The sequence below is a fragment of the Adiantum capillus-veneris genome, chromosome 19 (genome assembly GCF_014529385.1).
Source record: "Adiantum capillus-veneris isolate H3 chromosome 19, ASM1452938v2, whole genome shotgun sequence".
Taxonomy (NCBI): Eukaryota; Viridiplantae; Streptophyta; class Polypodiopsida; order Polypodiales; family Pteridaceae; genus Adiantum; species Adiantum capillus-veneris.
The window spans coordinates 138,970,600-138,989,388 of record NC_140949.1 but is presented as its reverse complement, the minus strand read 5'-3'; the positions used below and the strand labels follow the sequence as shown (position 1 = coordinate 138,989,388).

Sequence of the window (18,789 nt, the reverse complement as noted above, 5' to 3'; positions counted from 1 at the left end):
TCTTGGCCTCCCTAAGAGCTTTCCTTTCTTCAAAAGTTTTGCCAGAAAAATGCCTTTTTTGCCCTTGTCCTCGTCCCGAAGAAGATTTAGACTACTTCTTGGACGTATCACCTTCTTCAGTGAAGGGCTTCTTTGTGGGAGGCTCAAAAGGCTTTGCTGCAACATTGCCCTTGACTGAAAACTGTTTGCCCTGGGACCCTTTCTTGTGGCTATTAAATCCATCGGAATCTCCCTTCGACAGATTGCTGGCCACTCTTGCATTCTCAATCAACTGCAAAATATTCATGACAGTAGTCTTTGTGTAGTAGTCCCTGATTTTCTTGGGCAATCCGCAACAGTACTTCTCAATCTGTTCTGACAATGGCACAAACCTATAAGAGGTGACTGGCAACAGTGCGGCCCAAAATTGTTTATTGTACTCTTCCAGATTCGCACACAGTTTAGCATTCAGCTCGTGCCATTCTGTCATCACATCCACTTCAAAAGTGTTTGTCAACCATGCAGGCGCAAAAAGCTGTTTGAATTGGACCCACGTTGTTGGGACTTGAACAACAATGCGGTCCACCATTGAAGCGCATTCCCCTTCAAGAAAGTGGCAGCCTTGCGTATCTTTGAAGATTCCGTGAAGTTTCCTCCAGCATAAGCTGCATCGAACTGTTGTATAAAGGTCAAAGCCTTCAATTAGTCCTCAGTTCCTCTGAAAGTTTCAAACTTCACTCCCTGTAATCTTTAGGCTGACTCAAAGGAGCCACATTATCATAGACATGAGCCTGTAACAGTGGTGCTCCATGGTTGTTCATTCCAGCACTCGCATCCACTATTTTCCCTGTCGTATCTGCATTTTGTACGTATGGCTGCGAAAAACCAACCATACCAAATTGTGTTCAAGGCACTCGAAACTGGCCATAGGCACCCTGAAAACCTGGTTGGACACCCATGTTCGCGTACATAGGGTTACCCATGCCTGTTTGCATTGTCCCAAACACATTCCCTGGCATATAACCTGTGGAAGGTCCAACCATAGCTTGAAACACTGAACCACCTCCAAAATAACCAGGATAAGTAATAGGTAATGGAAGGGTCTGACGCATAGCCTGTTCATTATGTTGGGATGGTAAAGCCCAATGTGCCGCGTCCGAGTGTTGGGCGGCCGGAGACTAACCGGGAACTAATACTAACCATTCATTCTATACAAAAAGAATAAGGACTCATAACCCTAACACTATTGTGTTTGGAGTCCACCCAAACCTGTGTCTCCTCTCTTCTCCATTGATGCACCCACACACGCTCTCGCACGCACTCTTCAACTGGTATCAGAGCTCAAGGATTGGGAGCACCATTGGAGCTCAGCGGGGAGGCAAGCGGAGAAGTAGCAAAAACTGCAGCAATTTTTTACAGATCCGTTTTGGCCTACCGAAACGTCTTTACTCAAGTTGATTCCCGCGATTCCTAACCGGTTTTTCGTCCTCTTCAACTTTGCAAAAGAAAGTTTTCTCAAAATCCTCACCAATTTTGAGATACGTCACTCAGACTGCCTACACGTCTAGGGTACACAGGTGCAGATTTTTACAGATCTGTTTTGACCTGTAAAAACAGCACATTTCAGAACATTCCCCCTTACCCCAACCGTTTTCGCGTGGTCTACAACTTTGCAGAAGGAAGTTTCTACAAATTTTGCATAATTAGAGAGATATTCAGTTCAGACAACAGGGTGGTCTACCCTCGTCGGTTCTTCTGCGTACAGGTTTTCATTGCAGACTCTTTCTGCAATGTCTGTCACATGCATATTTCATGTAAGGTCTTAAGGGTCTGTTATATCAGACAAGCCGCCGCAACGGTTACAGAAAGGGTTTCTGTGGTTGATGTAAGATCTTATGCGGTTTATGTATTGTGATGGAAATATGCAAAGCCTATTGTTGAGGGTCGTAGTGAGGTTTTATTGAGCTGAGGGATTCTCAAATGTGGAGATCCTTTCGGTGATACAGGTTTTGGAGCGAGCCCCCGACATCCCCATAGTTTCGGCATCAACATAGAATGTATGTTTATGCGGTTAGTGCAGTATTGGTGTGCATCTGTTGACCCACCATTGTTGGCATTGCTGTCATCTTTATGCGTATGCCTTTGACAGTGTTCAGTTGGTCAGAGACACTCTTCTAGAGTTGGAGACATTGACAGTGACAGTTTTTTGAGATTTTATCTTGCCAATTTAGCCACTTTGATCAGCGTTTCAGTCATTGTACACATTTGTTTTGGGTTCAGAAGTCAGTTTTGCAGGGGAGACTCTGCCGAAATTTTCCAAGTTTTCTATCATCTTCTTTAGTGGAGCGGATCTATCACTTTTGTTCCTTGTCGAGTGATGGCTTCATCATCGGAGAACTCTTTGTTCAACATTGAGAAGTTGGATGGCACTAACTTCCCATTTTGGAAGAAACAAATTTACAATGTCTTAGTACAGAAGAAGCAGATCCAACCGATAAAGATGAAGGGGATAAAGCCTGAGGATATGGATGAGTATGACTGGGAGGAGTTGGATGAGCTTGCCAAGTCCACCATCATGCTGACTTTGTCAAAGAATGTGTACTTCAATGTGAACATGGAAAAGACTAGTTATGAGCTGTGGAAGAAGTTATGTGACCTATATGAGAAGCAAAGTGGAGCATCACAGGTTTATTGGCTGAAAAAGTTAGTTGATTTGAAGATGGATGAGGGCACACCCATGTGCAACCATCACAATGAGTTCAACACAATTTTCAGTCAACAGCCATAAGTAACTCAGCACCTCCTAATGGTTTAACATGTGCTGATGTTGAGGACAGTTTGCTCACTAAAGAGGTTAGTAGGAAGAATCTTAATACTTCTCGTGGTACTAGCAATGCTCTCATTGTTCGTGGTCGATCACAAGACAAGAGCAAGCAGAATCAGAGAGAAAAATCTCGTAGCAAATCACGTGGCCGAAAAGACATTGAGTGCTATCATTGTCACAAAAAGGGTCATATGAAGAAAGACTGTCGAAAGTGGAAACAAGAGAAAGGTAAAGACAAGAAGTCGGAAGAAGGCAAGACTAAGGAAAGCAGTATAAAGATTGAAGAGATCAATAATGTTTTTGTTGAAGATTCTGATGGAGACATTTATCTCACATCTGCCATGGATTCAGCATTTTTGGTTACCACTGATGACTATGCTTTACAGGATTGGGTTATTGACTCAGGTGTATCGTTTCATGTGACTCCTCACAGAGAATGGTTCAGTACATATGATGCAGCTCGTAAAGGTCGTGTTCGTCTTGGCAATGATTTTGCTTGCGACATAGTTGGTGTCGGCGATATGCAGCTGAAATTTCAGAATGGTTCTTCATTCATGCTCAAGAATGTGAGACACGTGCCGAAGATTACCAAAAGCTTGATAAGTACATGACAATTGGATGACGCAGGATATTACTGCACATTTGGTGATAGCTCGTTGAACATCACCAAAGGTTCTTTAGTAGTAGCACATGATTCAAAGTCTGGGACATTGTACATGCTACATGTATCGAAGGTTAAAAACCATGTAATTTGTGTAACCGAGCAGCCAAGTGTTTCTTTGTGGCATCGCCGGTTAGGACATATGTCTCAAAAGGGAATGAAAATCTTATCTCGTTTTGGTTATGTGCCTGGCTTCAATTTCTCAGACTTTTCAGTTTGTGATCATTGTCTTTATGGTAAACAAACACAGTCACCACACAAAAGGGGAAGCACTCGAAAAAGTGAGCCATTAGAGTTAGTGCATAGTGATGTTTGTGGACCTATGCCTAACGTACCCATGGGAGGTTCATTGTACTTTGTTACATTCATTGATGACTTCTCAAGGAAAGTGTGGGTATATCCTCTCAAGAAGAAGGATGAAGTTCTTTCAAAATTTCAGAATTTTGTGACATTAGTGGAAAATCAGTCTAGCAAGAAAGTAAAGTGCTTAAGGTCAGACAGTGGTGGTGAGTATGTCACTAAAGCCTTTCAGAATTTTTGTGATTCCAAAGGCATAAAAAGAGAGCTGACTGCTCCATATAACCCTCCACAAAATGGTGTTGCTGAGAGGATGAACCATACCATACAAGAGAAGTTACATAGCATGTTGTCTAATGCAGAGTAACCTAATGGATTTTGGGCGGAAGCGTTAGCAACTGCTGTCCATCTTATTAATAGATCTCCTAACAAGGCTTTAGATAAGAAGGTACCTGAGCGCTTTGGTCTGGGAAGCCCCCTTCTTACAAGCATCTTAGAGTCTTTGGTTGTGAAGCATATTGCCATGTTCCAAAGGAGTTTCGAAGCAAGTTGCCTCCTAAGTCAAAGAAATACATATTTCTTGGCTATGGCAATCCTGGCGAGATGGGATTTCGCTTATGGGATCCTGAAGCTAAAAAGATAGTTCGCAACAATGACGTATACTTCAATGAAGAAAAGATGCATAAGAAGCCTGTGCATACAGTGGAGGTCAGGAGAGTTATCTTCCAAGAAGATGGATTGTCCACAATAGGACTGAAGTGCCTAATGTCAGACAAGAAGTGCAAAATCCTCCTGTAGTACAAGATGTTGAGGGACAACCGGCTCAAGCAATTATTAGAAGGTCTACAAGAGTTTCAAGGCCTCCTGATAGATTTACTCCCTCATTGGACTACATTATGTTGACAAATTGCGGAGAGCCTTCCTGCTATAAGGAAGCCATGTCAATGGATGACAAGGCGAAGTGGGAGAAAGCTATGCAATCAGACATGGACTCGTTGCATAAGAATCAAACTTGGAAGTTGGTTCGGTTGCCTAAAGGTAAAAAGGCATTACCATGCAAATGGGTGTACAAGAAGAAAATTATACATCATGATAATAAACCCAAGTACAAGGCACGGCTTGTTGCTAAAGGATTTAAGCAGCAGCAGGGTATTGACTTTGATGAGATCTTTTCTCCGGTTGTCAAGATGACTACTCTGCGGTGTGTACTTGCATTGGTTGCTAAAGACGACATGGAACTTGACCAGATAGATGTCAAGACGGCGTTCTTGCATGGTGATCTTCAAGAAGAAGTTTATATGCAGCAGCCAGAAGGTTTTGTTGAGAAGGGCAATGAAGACTTGGTGTGTCGGTTAGAAAAGACTCTTTACGGTCTAAAACAGTCATCAAGGGAGTGGTATCGTAAATTCTACTCGTTCATGCTCTCTCAAGGCTACAAACGTAGCAATATGGACCATTGCCTCTACACTAAGCGAGCTAAAGATAGTAGTTTGTTGATTTTGGTCCTTTATGTGGATGATATGTTAATTGCCGGGAAATGCTGGGATGAGATTTCAGCTTTGAAGTCAGAGTTACATGCAAATTTTGAAATGAAAGACATGGGTGAAGCAAACCATATCCTTGGCATGCGCATTAAGCGAGACAGATGCAAGAAATTGGTCTATTTGTCTCAATCTCAGTACATTGCTAAAGTGCTCAAGCGTTTCAATATGGAGAAGGGGAAGACATTGAGTACTCCATTGCCTCCATATGTGAAACTTTCTAAAAATGATTGCCCTAAGTCTGAAGAGGAAAAGGCTGAAATGGAAAAAGTGCCTTATTCATCTGCAGTTGGAAGTTTGATGTATGCTATGATTGCTACACGTCCTCATATTGCTTTTGCAGTGGGAGTTGTTAGCAGATATATGTCAAATCCAGGCAAGAAACATTGGAAGGCAGTGAAAGGGGTTATGCGATATTTGAATGATACAAAAGACATGTGCATTTGCTTTGGAAGAAAGGAAGCATGTGTCATTGGTTACACAAATGCAGATTATGCAGGAGACTTGGACAAGAGAAGGTCCACTTCAGGCTATGTTTTTTGAATTCACTGGAGGTGCAGTTTCATGGCGATCTCGTTTGCAAGATTGTGTTACCTTGTCTACTACAGAGGCTGAATATGTTGCAGCTTCAGAAGCTTGCAAGGAAGCTATATGGCTTGGTCGGTTGGTGCGAGACTTGGGAATCAATGTTGAGATGCCTGTGTTACATTGCGATAGCCAAAGTGCTATACAATTGGCAAAGAATCCAGTGTTCCATGCAAAGACAAAGCATGTGGAAGTGAAGTATCACTTCATTCGTGAGCTGCTTGAGGACAAGCGATTGCAGCTTGCCAAAATTCACACCATTGAGAATCCTGCTGATCTTCTAACAAAGGGCTTACCTTCAGAGCGGTTTGCACATTGTCGGGCACTCATGGGCATTGGGTAGATAATCATGGTCATAGTCTACCTATATTGTATGTATATATACATTATCACCCCAACTTAAAGGCACATTGTCCTTTAAGTGGGAGGTTGTTGGGGTGGTAAAGCCCAATGTGCCGCGCCTGAGTGTTGGGCGGCCGGAGACTAACCGGGAACTAACATTGACCATTCATTCTATACGAAAAGAATAAGGACTCATAACCCTAACAGTATTGTGTTTGGAGTCCACCCAAACCTGTGTCTCCTCTCTTCTCCATTGCTGCACACACACACACACGCTCTCGCACGCACTCTTCACATTACTCCCTTGACCATTCACAAACGGTTCCTGTCCAGCTAAAGCAAGTTGCTTTGGATCATTTGACACCGCTAGTTGCTCAACCACACGGGCTTTCCCTTGAGCATCATGAGTCCTCTGCGCATTGGAAATCTCCTTTTCCTGCAACGGCTCAATCATGCTCTGTGTAGGAGGCTGAAAACCCTATGTCGGAGCTTGTAAGAACTCCTGCATCCTTGGGTTGTTAGCCAACTGCTGAAACATGTCCATGCAGCAACACAGTTGAGTCCTAAACAACCTGTCCTCTTCTTGAAGAGTTAAAGGAATTTTCTCTGTGCCATATGAGGAAGATCCCTCTTCAGGTACTTGGTCTCTCTTCTCTGCCATAACGACAAGCTCTGTGTTGCTTTCACCCACAACAATCCACGCTGCACCTTTTGAAGAAAAAGTGACTATCCCGTCGATGGAACCATTTAACCGGCCTATACAACGTAGAGGGCGGTACTATTTGAATTACCTGTTAACTTTACACAGAGCACTGAGAAGGGAAGAGAACACAGTTGCGTCCAACGACTAGAATGTCACTGCGCACACGAGACTGACACCCTGGAAACAAGTAAATATTAAAATAAATAAAATTATCTAGTACTTATTTATTGAAGGAAACAGGAAAAATACACCTCCTGGTGACAGAAAACCTAATCTAATAGAATCGTTCGGACATACAAGTCTTGCGAACAGGCTCACAAAATTGCCGATACTAATCCTCGTAGGATTCTGGACACTCCTATCTAGGAAGAAGTGAAAAACTCGCTCTGGAAGCCAATGAAGCATGTGCATGTGACATGAGATATTCTCTCGAGATGAGTACAGTCTCCAAGGATCAATAAGGCACCACGAACTACCGCTCGGATGCACTGGGAAGAGTAATTGTCACACCACAATCCCAAAAGACAAAGCAGCCACCAAAGTGGCTCAAGAAAAAATCCGTCAAGATACTAACTGCATTGTGGGCTAAAGCATCATCATCCAAAGCCACAAGAAATGGGCAAGGAAACCAAGGACTGAAAGACACCGTGCATGGTACTCGATGAATGGAGCACCAATAGTCAACTAAAGATAATAACTTGGAAGCCCCCTCTAAAACGGAAGTATCCTAGAAAGTACGCTCTGAGGTAACAACTGACTTAACCCCACGTCGGCACACAGACAAACACTGTTAAAAGCTTTGGAGCTAAATCCGAGAGCTGGGGAAAGAGAATAAATACCCCCAGAAAGAAATTTGAGACAACCTAGAGTAACACTGCTTCCTCTATAATTGAATAGCAAACTTGAATCTCATAGAACTCCAGCCTCAAAGAGAACCACACCATTCATAAACTCGAACTACTGAGAATAGGAACACCTCTGCATCTGCTAAAACCAAACATCTAGGTATAATCCAATACAATATGCCATACTCCATATAGGCTCGGAAGAACACATATACTCCCATTGTTGTAACTATCCTTTAGAATATACCAAGAAAACCACCCATAAGAGATCGCAAACTTGTCCAGCAACTCAAATACTGACAAGGTCACAAATGGGCAAAGGAATGACCAAATCTGTAGGGCCACGCTACCATCGGTGAAGAGAGAGCATGGAGATATAGTAGTCTACAATCCAACAAAACCTCCTCAAATTGTTATCACTGTCTGCTAAGCATCTAGCACCGTATGCTCCACCTCTACACCTCATATAATGAAGTTCAATGACCAAACAAGAAGTGGTTCTGGAGGTAGAATTGTCCCCCTCTGTCTATCAAAGTCAACTCCAACACAAACTCGAACATGCACCTAGTCTGTTGCATACCCAGATGAACAAGAGACTACTGAAGCTGGAGCTGAATCTTCCATCCTTGGATGGAAGAGAAAAAATCAAAGAACATCCATTGCTTCAAAGAGGAAAGAGATCCCACTCTGTCATCCATAATCCATAATCTCGTACAAAAGTGCAGCTAAATCAATGCTACCCATCGAATAGGTAGCTCCGTCGACAATTCCAAGAAAGACGTGCATTTGCAAAATGGACCCTTCGTTCCGGATTCTCTCAAGGGATCGAGCATACCAGATTGTGTGCCACAAAGAGTTTGAGATAGCAGGCGTTGACTAAGTCTCACAACCCACCTTTTACAGGACATGGCAACTCTCAAGGCAGTTGAGCCTTACTTCTTTCAGCCTCAACTCAAGTGACGTGGATACCTTAATGCCTATAGGCATGGTTTGTCAGGAGGCTAAATATGACAAGCACAAAGACACCAGATGGCCAGTTTCAATCAAATGGAAAGTTTCGTTTCTCAAATTTGTCAGATGTTATGGGATGCCTACATCTTTTGTTTCGGGTAGAGATCCTAAGATAATAAGTTAGTTTTTGCCAGTCTTTGTGAGAATGTGGAAACTACTCTCAAATTCTTTTTAACTTTTCATCCACACACAAAAGTATGAGATCACAAATTCAGTGGTTCTACACTTGTTGAATGGTATGTTTTAAACCACAGTTCAGAGTGAAACAAGTAGACCTCGCCTCACTTAAGTTCCAGTCCGTACTACAACATACTCAGTATAGAGGATGTTTAAGCAAACATCCTGTACAAAAAACAGCCATTGATGAGATAAATCACTCCGTCATTACAATGTAGCAAGGAAGAATTCAGCTGACATTTGGGATGGGCTGAAATGCTTGATATGCACCCAGCAAGGCTTGGGCCAAAGAGGTTTATTTTGACTTCTTTTATGTGAATCCCTTCCACACAGTATGCAAGTATTTGTTGATATTTATTTTTCCCAGCTCCTTGGCCCCCCAAATAATACATCCCCAACGCACACATCCAGACATCACATTTTCAACTGAGTTGTCTCAGCCCATGCTCTCCTTCTACCTTCCTGGCAAATTGTTAGAGGTAGTAATCAGGAAACGGTCGCAGTATATGCATACCTTGGATAAGTTGGAACACTTGTCCAAGCATAATTGATAGATCCCTTGAATGTTTGTTTGCAAACAGCAGCAAGGTCTTGAATGGTGTGCATGTGCAACCATAAACTCTCTGTCTGTGTGCATAAAACTCCTCCAGGTCGCAAGGCCCTTGCTACTAAGTCAAAAAACGGCTTCTCAAAAAGTTGTTGGGCAGGACCTGCATGTCAAAAATGCTTTTCAATACAAGGATTTGCAGAGAAGGCAAGGTGGTCTATCAGCTAGTATGAAAGGAACAATTTAACCGTTAAGAGTTGAAAGTGAAATAAAGAGGTCAATCTATTAAAAAAAAATTAAACCACCTATAGGGTCAGAAGAGTCGACAATCACAGCATCATAAAATCCCTCAGAGACATCTCTAAGAAAAGTGGCTCCTGAAAGTCAAACACCACTAGACCAAGTAAGCAACATAACAAAGTCATGTGAATTCATTAGTCATGTTCATAGAAGAAAGAGAAAGTCATACCATCACCAATAAAAAGCTTCACCCTTGGATCCTCGTAGCCAACAGCAAGCTGGGGAAAAAACTTCTTTGACACCTGCTAGCACACAGCACAGCATACAAACCCCAGAATGTTCAGATAGGGGTAAATGTTTGCATTACAAATGCTCAATTGAAGTGGGAAAGCATTCTTGGAAGTCACATACATCCACAACCATTTCATCTATTTCACATATGTCAATTTGTTCGACTGAGTCGTGCCGACTTATCTCCCGTAAAACCCCTCCATCACCTCCGCCAATAACCAGCACCTGCAAAAACACTACCCCTTTGTAAGCCAGTCTCATGAAATGTCTCAATAATTATGTATAACCAAGGAAAAAAAATCAAGAACAAAGCTGGCTGCTGCTGCTTCACCCTCCCATTGCCTCCCCTCCCCCTGTTGCTGCTATCATATCGAGTTTGAGACCCCCGAGATGGCACCCAAGGTCATTTCAATGAGCCCACTGGCCATCCAAGCAGTTAGGGCTCATTTTGACAATGACACCATGGTTTCGACCCAGCTTCCCATGTTCCTGTCGAGGAAGAATGTTTTCCCATCTCGGTTTGTTTCCCCGGCCTAAACTTCAGTCGCTACCAAGGCAGCAGTTATACCTACAGTACGCGTTTTGGTTTGAGACACCCACTCTCCCCGGAAGGTAGTCCTGCTGCCTAGGGTGAGTGGTAGATGGTGTAATGGGACGGCACCACATGCCAACAAAAAAGAATAAACTGAACAAACTTTTAGGCACTTCAAAACAACTGAGCTGAAAGAAAGAATTTACACAAGACGCGAAGTGGCATAGTTCCACCCCCAGAGTGCACTAGTTCCAAACTGTGGCGTCCCTTTCAAAGAGGTACAACACTTGCGTCTCTACTCTGCATCTCCCGTAGGTAGCATGCCAGAGAGTGAGCACTTGTACATATTTAAAGGCCCTTGGCCATCCAAAAGCAGTTTACATGAAAAGCATTGAGTCCAAAAGCATCTGGTCCCAAAAGCTCGCACCATAATCTGCCATCGGAAATCACGAAATCCATACAGCTGCCACGTCAACATGCCATCGTAACACGTGGATGTTTGTACAACTTTCACGTCGTCAACCCTCTACACAATGTCTTCAGTGCGTGTGTGTGTGTGTGTGTGTGTGTGTGTGTGTGTGTGTGTGTGTGTGTGTTAGGCCCCATTGGCCGGGGGTCCCATAAGTTGTTGGGGGTTCTAACCCATGGGCCACTCGGCAAGGATCTGTAAGGTTGTGAGGACTTCATCTCTTTTGCTTTTGCTAAGGTTTAGGTCCCTCCGCCGTGATCTGCAGATTGGCTAGGGTCTTCACTGACTTGACACGTCAACAATTTGTGACACATGGTTCCGCCAAAGTGTGGAGTATTCGGCATAATTACTTGGAACGGGAACGGGGAGCTTTGGAATGGTACCGGAACAAGGAGGGGGATGTCGGAACGGTACACTAAAAAAACGCTCAAATCAGCCTCAAAACGGCCTATAAGTTAGTAAACAAGTATAAGCCAAGCTTCTAAGGTCTAGTTGCACAATTAGAATCATGGTTTGGCATGTTTCAACATGTCGCTTGTGCGCGTTAGTGGTTGCGAACGGAGCTTGAGAGAGGGAGAGAGGGATGGAGCTTGAGAGAGGGAGAGAGGGATGGAGCTGGAGGCCAGAGCCTTGAGAGAGGGATGGACTCCGATGGAGGGATGGAGCTTGAGAGCTTGTGGCTTCAAGCTTAAGAGAGAGGGTGAGAGTGGTTCCACAACTTCAAGTTCCCCCCCGCGGTTCCGGTTCCGGTTCCGGAACGTTAAAACGTTCCCGTCACCGTTTTGGCACACTGCACCGACTGGAACACCGTTTCGGTACAGCAAGGGGCCGTTCCGCTCGTTTTCTGTTACATTGGTATTCGGGTCTCTCGAATCAGTGCTTCATATGCAAACAGATGTGCCATCTTGCGAAGGCATGTCCTCGCAATAGAACCTGACTGGCGCCACATACTCAAGGCTCGCCACACAGCAGACAGAGGCTCAAGGTGCACACGATGGCACCTCCACAAAGACTGGTGAGGCAACAAGTGCATGGCTATTGCTGCCGACGACAGGCACATCCCACAGGCCCCCCTAGCGGTCGACCTGCAAGTCGGTTCAGTTTCTCTTGTCCACCCGGCCATTTCTCTTTCAATTGGTCATGCCACATCATCACTTTGTGACACTATCCCCCATCCAAGCCGGCTCCAAAGATAGCACGCTTGGCTGTTGTGGTAGCTACAGTTTTCTCTCATGGTAGCTACAGTTTTCTCTCAATGACCCTATAATAAATGTTTAATGGAATGTACAAGGATTTGGGGGGGTTTTTTTTTTTTTTTTTTGGGGGGGGGGGGGGGGGGGGGGGGGGGGGGGGGGGCTTGTTTATGCGACAGAGAGGTCGGTTGAGACAAGAGTTACAAAGCTCCCTTATCGGGGGCCAGATTGATATGCTCATGATTCAAGAGCACCATCTATGTGAGCCGTACTCGAATTTCGATAATGTGGTCAAGTGCTGCATGGCTGCTATGACACTTTTTGGTCAGTCGCCTATGGGCCAGGTGGTATCCAAGAAGTATGTATGACTATTGGGGATTCTTGGCAACATGCTATTGTTGGTAGAGATTTCCTTGTGATGGGACGAGCACACTAGCTCACCATGCAATTTCAGCGTAGTACAATGGGTTTTCTCAACCTCTATGCTCCCAAACATGCAAGTGCTCGAGCACAGTTCCGGGCTCATTTGACCAATTGTAGGAAATCACACTACACTACATGGTGCAAAGTTGGCTGCCTGGGAGCATTTATGTATGACTCTGAGGATTACAGATGTATGGCAACATGTGGGCTTTGTGTGTGCTCACTTTCGCTCCGGTCGTAGGGTCCGGGGGCGAACCTCTTTTGCATTCTTGCAGGGACTACTTTTTCAAATCATGCTCTTATTATTCTGACAATAGCAGACAGGCAGAGGACTTCAAGGTCGAAGTTGCATATCCTTGAGAGAATGCTTTTGGATACGGATTTGAAGTTTCCTAGCCTCAGGTAGAGGCTATCTGCAAAGAGAGCATGCGCACAGCAACAGTGGATCCAGCTACCATGGCAGCTGACGGCCTCCCTAGACTCGGCAAATTCTTTCATCAAGAGACTGCAATTAGATTGGTTGAGGCACAAGAGGAGGAGAGGAGGCTTCGACGAGGCATAGCAACTCTTCAAAAAATGCAAAGAAGCACCCTAATAGCCCATGGATGGAGGACAAGTTGCAACAAGCTCAACATGAGCTTGCCACTGCAGGGGAGAACAGACGTGAGTTTTCTCAATGCTTTCATAGACAGGCTGCTCATTGGACTCAGGTGGGGAACAGCATCACAGGAGAGTTTTTTGTTACAATGGGCCCCCGACTTGCTCGCACATGCATTCGACAGTGTCACAGTTGTGACAGATAGATGGCTCTATGGCCACAGACCCAGAGGATATGCGCGCAATGGCTACAGAGTTTTATCAGGAGCATCTCTCAACTAAGGAACACATAGCGCCAAGATGTATGCAGAGAGAGGGTTTAGGCCCGCGTGCCTATCAGGTGCGACAGAATTGAAATGGTAAAAAACTAGGTTTTACACTTCCACAAATCCTTTTCTTCCTTTCTTTGCGTTAGTGATTCCTTTTAGCTTGAATGGTGGTTCCTTTTATTTCTCCTCGAGAGGAAATGGAAGAGAGCGGTAGTGGTGTGTGTGTGTGTGTGTGTGTGTGTGTGTGTGTGTGTGTGTGTGTTGGGGGAGGGGGGGGTTTTTGGAGAGAGAGAGAGAGAGAGAGAGAGAGAGAGAGAGAGAGAGAAGAGAGAAGAGTATGACACCCGATGGGGTCCCAACCCTCCCTCGCAAGGGCCCCCCACACCGTTGTCGATGTGGTATTTGCTTTTGATTGCGTAAATGGAAAATACACACATGGAATACCTCTACTGACTCGAATGGGGAATGTCGCCGTGGTATTTGGGTCTGATTTAATGCATCTTTCAACCCTACTCGATGTAGGATTGCGGATGGCCACCAAGTGGTAGATCTGGGGCTGAATTGCGCTCTCGATGTGAGAGGAATGAAGGGCTGAAAACGCCGATCTCGATGATGCTGATGATGGACAGCCATGGGAGCGGGAGCGGGACTTCTCGATGCCACTGCGGGAATTGTCAAAGGTGGCAGCTGAAGATGCAATGAAGACAAGAACTGGCTTTGTGATCCGGTGGGTATCTCGACTCCGATCTAGAACACCTGCAATGCAATCACATGAACAAGGCGCACCTGTGGAGAAGAGAGATCACTGAGGTAGAGAGAGAGAGAGAGAGAGAGAGAGAGAGAGAGAGAGAGAGGACAATCTCAGAATGTGTGTGTGTGTGAAATGAAATGAAATGAAATGTTATATTAACATCTTCAGAAGGCCAGAATGACCTATGAAACCAGAAAGTTCCAATGTGGTGGATCTGACACAAAGTCAGAGTAACGAAAATGACAAAATAAAATAAAATGACAGAATAAAATGCTACGGAATCCGAAACAGCTAGGTTTGAGAAGCTAGGTGGGATAGCTAAATCAAAGATCACAAAAGATCCAGCATCGGTCGTTGGCAGATCTCATCAATCTCCTCCATGGTCAATAGCCTGACCGGGCGTCGTGCATGACGGGCCAAAGTGATCAGAATCCTCTGATGCAGCCTCCGTCGATGCTGTGTAGTCCTCCGCAATCGTGGGCGTCTGGATCTCCCTAGCTCGTCGCTCGGTTGATCAGTGTGCCTCTGGTGTGAGGCGGCGAGCTCTCCTGTGGTAGTAGCTCCTCCGAGTGTCCATTGTCTGCTCTAAAGAAGTCTGTGATCCGTCTCTGAGACTGGCTGGCCTCTCCCCTCATCATGCTCTCTTTGTGTCTGCGCAGCTCGAGCAAAAACAGACCCAAGCATCTCTGATCCTCGTACCGCATGACTCTGGAGAGTGGTCCGAAGCCCTCTCTGAACAAGCAGTGGAAGCGGCCGCGTATCTCGTAGTAGACGGGGTAGTGGCATGCGTAGTGCAGCTCTGTCTCAAGCTCTAGGTCACACAAGGGGCATGTCCTGGCCTCTGTTGGTACTCTATTGTATCTCCCAGTCTCGATCCGCTGGTGTGAAGATGTGCGTATCTGGCCAATAGCACACCGTATCCCATTAGACAAGTGGTTGTCCATGTATCTGGGTCTATTCACAAAACCGTCCTCCGTGAGCTGAAGAAGATGCTCTCTGTAGAAAGCCATCTTCGTGCCCAGCTCTTGTGTTGGCTGTATCCATGTCCTCCTGGTGTCTAGCTGAGTCAAGTCCTGGCGGATGAGCCTGGTGATCTCGGACTGTGTGAGCGTCAAAGAGGGTGCATCCAATGAGTATTGGAAGGGGGGCAATCTGTCTATGCTGAACCCATGCGCCTGAAACCATGATGTCATCTCCCCATACCAGCATGATGTATCTCCCTGCATGGCTAACTGTCGAGAGGACTCAAGTGCACGGCGGGCATATCTGTTTCTGGGAAGTTCCCACATGCGGTGTATGAAGGAGACAGATCTGGTGAGCGCCTCAACCACTAGTGGGGGGGCAGCTATCTCTGCTCGGATAATGGCACGTGGTACTGAAGCCTTGGCTCTAATGAGCTGTGAGATCATAGAGACTAGTGGCTTCTGTATGTCCCCCCATCCATCAGTGCGACCCGTCCTCCCATGATGGTCCAATGAAGGTCCCCAAATCTCAGCTCCCTAAAGCAATGCAGAAGCCGCCAGGGTGACAAAGAGCCAAAGCTTCGTCCGAGCCTCCTGAAACTGAACATGTGAACACATCCTCTCCAATCTACCCAATGCTGCATGGGCTCTGGTCAATCTAGTCTCTGCTGCTCTTCTCAATGAAAATGTTGGTCCACTGAAAACCACTCCAAGGTAGGTGTAAGCATCTGTATACTCCACTGTCTCCTGGCCGTATGTGAATGCAGGCGCTAACCTCCTGATCCACTATGGGGTGGTATTAAATACCATGACCTTGGTTTTACCAAGGTTGACAGACAAACCACTTTCATGGGAAAACCTATGCAAAGCATCCAAGTGACGTTGCATCACCTCCGCAAAGTCGGAGATCAACACAATATCATCAGCATATAGCAATAGTGGAATCCACGTTCCTACCAGTTGTGCACCTCTATCACCATCTCTCTCAATGTAGTCAGAAACCTCATCCACATACATACCAAACAAAGTAGGAGAGAGCGGGCAACCCTACTTCACCCCAATAGTGGAATGAACCGCTGTAGATAGGCCATTTGAGGTGCGTACATGCAGTACTTACCTGTATAGTGCCATGACCCCCCAAATGAGCTTTGTGGGTACTCCCATCTCCTGTAATCTGCGCATCAATCTAGCTCTGGGTACTATGTAAATTGCTTTGCGGAAGTCCACAAAGCTGCAATAGATCCGTCTCCCATGCGATCTGCCCTCCTCAATGATGGCTCTGAGTGTCAAGATATGGTCAAGAGTAGAAAAACCTCTCCTAAATCCTGCCTGCCCGGCTACGCGTATCCTCTCCCTCCCTGCCCATCTACTCAGCTGTTGCTCAAGAATGGATGCGTACAACCGTGCCAATGTGTGTCCGATCATGATAGTGCGATAATTCCCAGGCTCCATAGGGTCTCTTGACTTGAAGATAGGTACAATAGTAGATAGGCTCCAAGTATCAGGCAAGCCCTCACACATGGCACGGTTAAACATAACTGCTAGGAGCTCTGCTAGTAGATCTCTGGCATGCATGAAGTGCTCAGCCACTAAGCTATCATGATCATATGCTCTCCAGACTCCCAATCCTCATCCTGTCAATGGCCTTCCTCACCATCTCAACGGTGAAAAAAGCACATGTGTGGGGGCATGGATCGGGGGTGTCAGGAAGGGGCGGCTGTCCATCAACCGTGTACAGAGATGACGCATACTGGTCCCAGGCCTCTGTAGAGGTAATGCCCCGGGGGGGGGGGAGGGGTTGTGCACTCATGAAAGAGCCGCCATGCCTCACGTGAGTCCAGGCTCAAGAATAGCTGGTATAGATCCTGCTCTAGGTGAGCCAAAAATGCCCTCTTCTTCCGCCGCACTAGGTGTCGGAGGTCAATCTGTGACTGTCTGTGAGTGATGTCCCCCAAAAGCACCTCCCTCTGAAGTCTAGCTCTGGTCTCGCGGCATTCCTTGTCATACCATTTGTTCTAGGGCATGCTCCCAGAACTAGCTCTGCTCAGGCTGTGTGTGTGGGTATGCCTCAGCTGTGCTGATAACAATTTGTTCATACAAGTGACCAAGGGTGGTCTGGCATAGAACTGACATGCCCAAGACACACAACTGGGACTGCTACTAACACTGCCAACTGCTCTAGCACACAAGACCGCTGACACGGTCTCGTCATGTGCATAACCTCCAACATGCTCTAAGAGCATAGATTTGGACCCTGGTGCATCTCCTCCTGGTTGGATCTAGATGTGGATCTAGATCTCAGTCAAGGAAACCGGCTACTACACACAAAGCCTGTGAAGGGCTGCCCTGAGGTAATACTGCACCGTAGAGATGATCTCAGAGCACCGCATCTGCTGTCCACCAAAAACGCTAGGGCTGAGTGCTGCCCTCTGGCGAACGGAGAGAAAATCTGGGCAGCATGCGCAAAAACGCTAGGGCTGCCTGCCCCATCTGCCCTTTGCACCTCCTAGGGCTGCTCCCTAGGCACACCCTGTGCTCCCAAGGCCTGCATACACACTCCTCTCCCAATGCGCCCCTGCCCTGCATATCATAGTTACATGGGACCGTGGGTCGAGGTCGGGAACGGGGACGGGACGGCAAAAGTCAAGAAATGGAGACGGGGGTCGAAACGGCAAAAAAAACAAAAAAAAAAAAAGATTTTTTTTGGCATTTTTTTACCTACACACATGCAACACACACAGAGCATCACTTTGACCACAAATTTACACTAATTAGACCAAACAACATGAGTGATATAAACGCAAATGTGCTTATAAAACATCGAGAAATGAGGACCAAAGGGTGGCTTTTATAGCCATTGGGGTGCTTCAAAGTTCAAACATATGGCTATTGGAGAGGAACAAGCCACTAGAAATGATCAATTTTTCAAATTTTTAAAAAAGTCTCCTGCCGTCCCCTCCCGTCCCCTCCCGTCTCGGGGACGTTTTGCTTGCGTTCCGACCTGGCAGCCCTTTTGCCGTCCGTCCCCACCCGTCCCCGTCCGTCCCCGTCCCGGAATCGGGCGTCCCCCGTCCCTAGGGTCCGTCCCCTCCGTCCCCTGTAACTATGCTGCATATAGACCTGTCAGGGACCAGGTCGGCCAGCCAGCACTCACGACCAGCATAAAGGGGAAAAAGAATGAAAAAAGGGCAGCAAATGACCTCTGGACTGCAAGGAAAAATACCTTTGCGCAGGTGTGGGAAAAATACTCTCACCTTGCAGGAGCCTAAAGGCCATGGAAAAGAGCCAAAAACCAAGCTAAACATGGCTAGACACAACCCGACATGAGAGTCCTACCTCACACTCACTGGGCACAGCCACAAAACAGTCCACTCCCTAATCTGCCCCTGAGAGATACCGGAGCTACCACCGGACAAGAATATGAACTCTAACATCCCCTCTCAGATCCTGAACGGGAAACGAGTCCAAGAAGCTTGAATGAGCAATCTGCAACTCTAAAGAGAGGGTTTCGTGGACGAGGATATCTGCTAAAGAACTCCGGGGTCGAATC

General features: G+C 46.0%; 1 protein-coding gene across 6 annotated transcripts in view; it reads right to left on the bottom strand.

Moving 5' to 3' along the window:
* LOC147434954 (spermidine synthase 1-like) overlaps positions 1 to 18,789 on the bottom strand; it is an 82,145-nt gene that overhangs the window by 13,892 nt on the left and 49,464 nt on the right. For all 6 annotated transcript variants that reach the window (XM_086491330.1, XM_086491331.1, XM_086491334.1 and 3 more), the window contains exons 4-7: positions 10,164 to 10,268; positions 9,982 to 10,054; positions 9,818 to 9,889; positions 9,480 to 9,675 (exon numbers count right to left, since the gene is read on the bottom strand). In XM_086491330.1, coding sequence (XP_086347456.1) covers positions 9,480 to 9,675; positions 9,818 to 9,889; positions 9,982 to 10,054; positions 10,164 to 10,268 — 446 coding nt within the window. The remainder of the gene's footprint in view (positions 1 to 9,479; positions 9,676 to 9,817; positions 9,890 to 9,981; positions 10,055 to 10,163; positions 10,269 to 18,789) is intronic.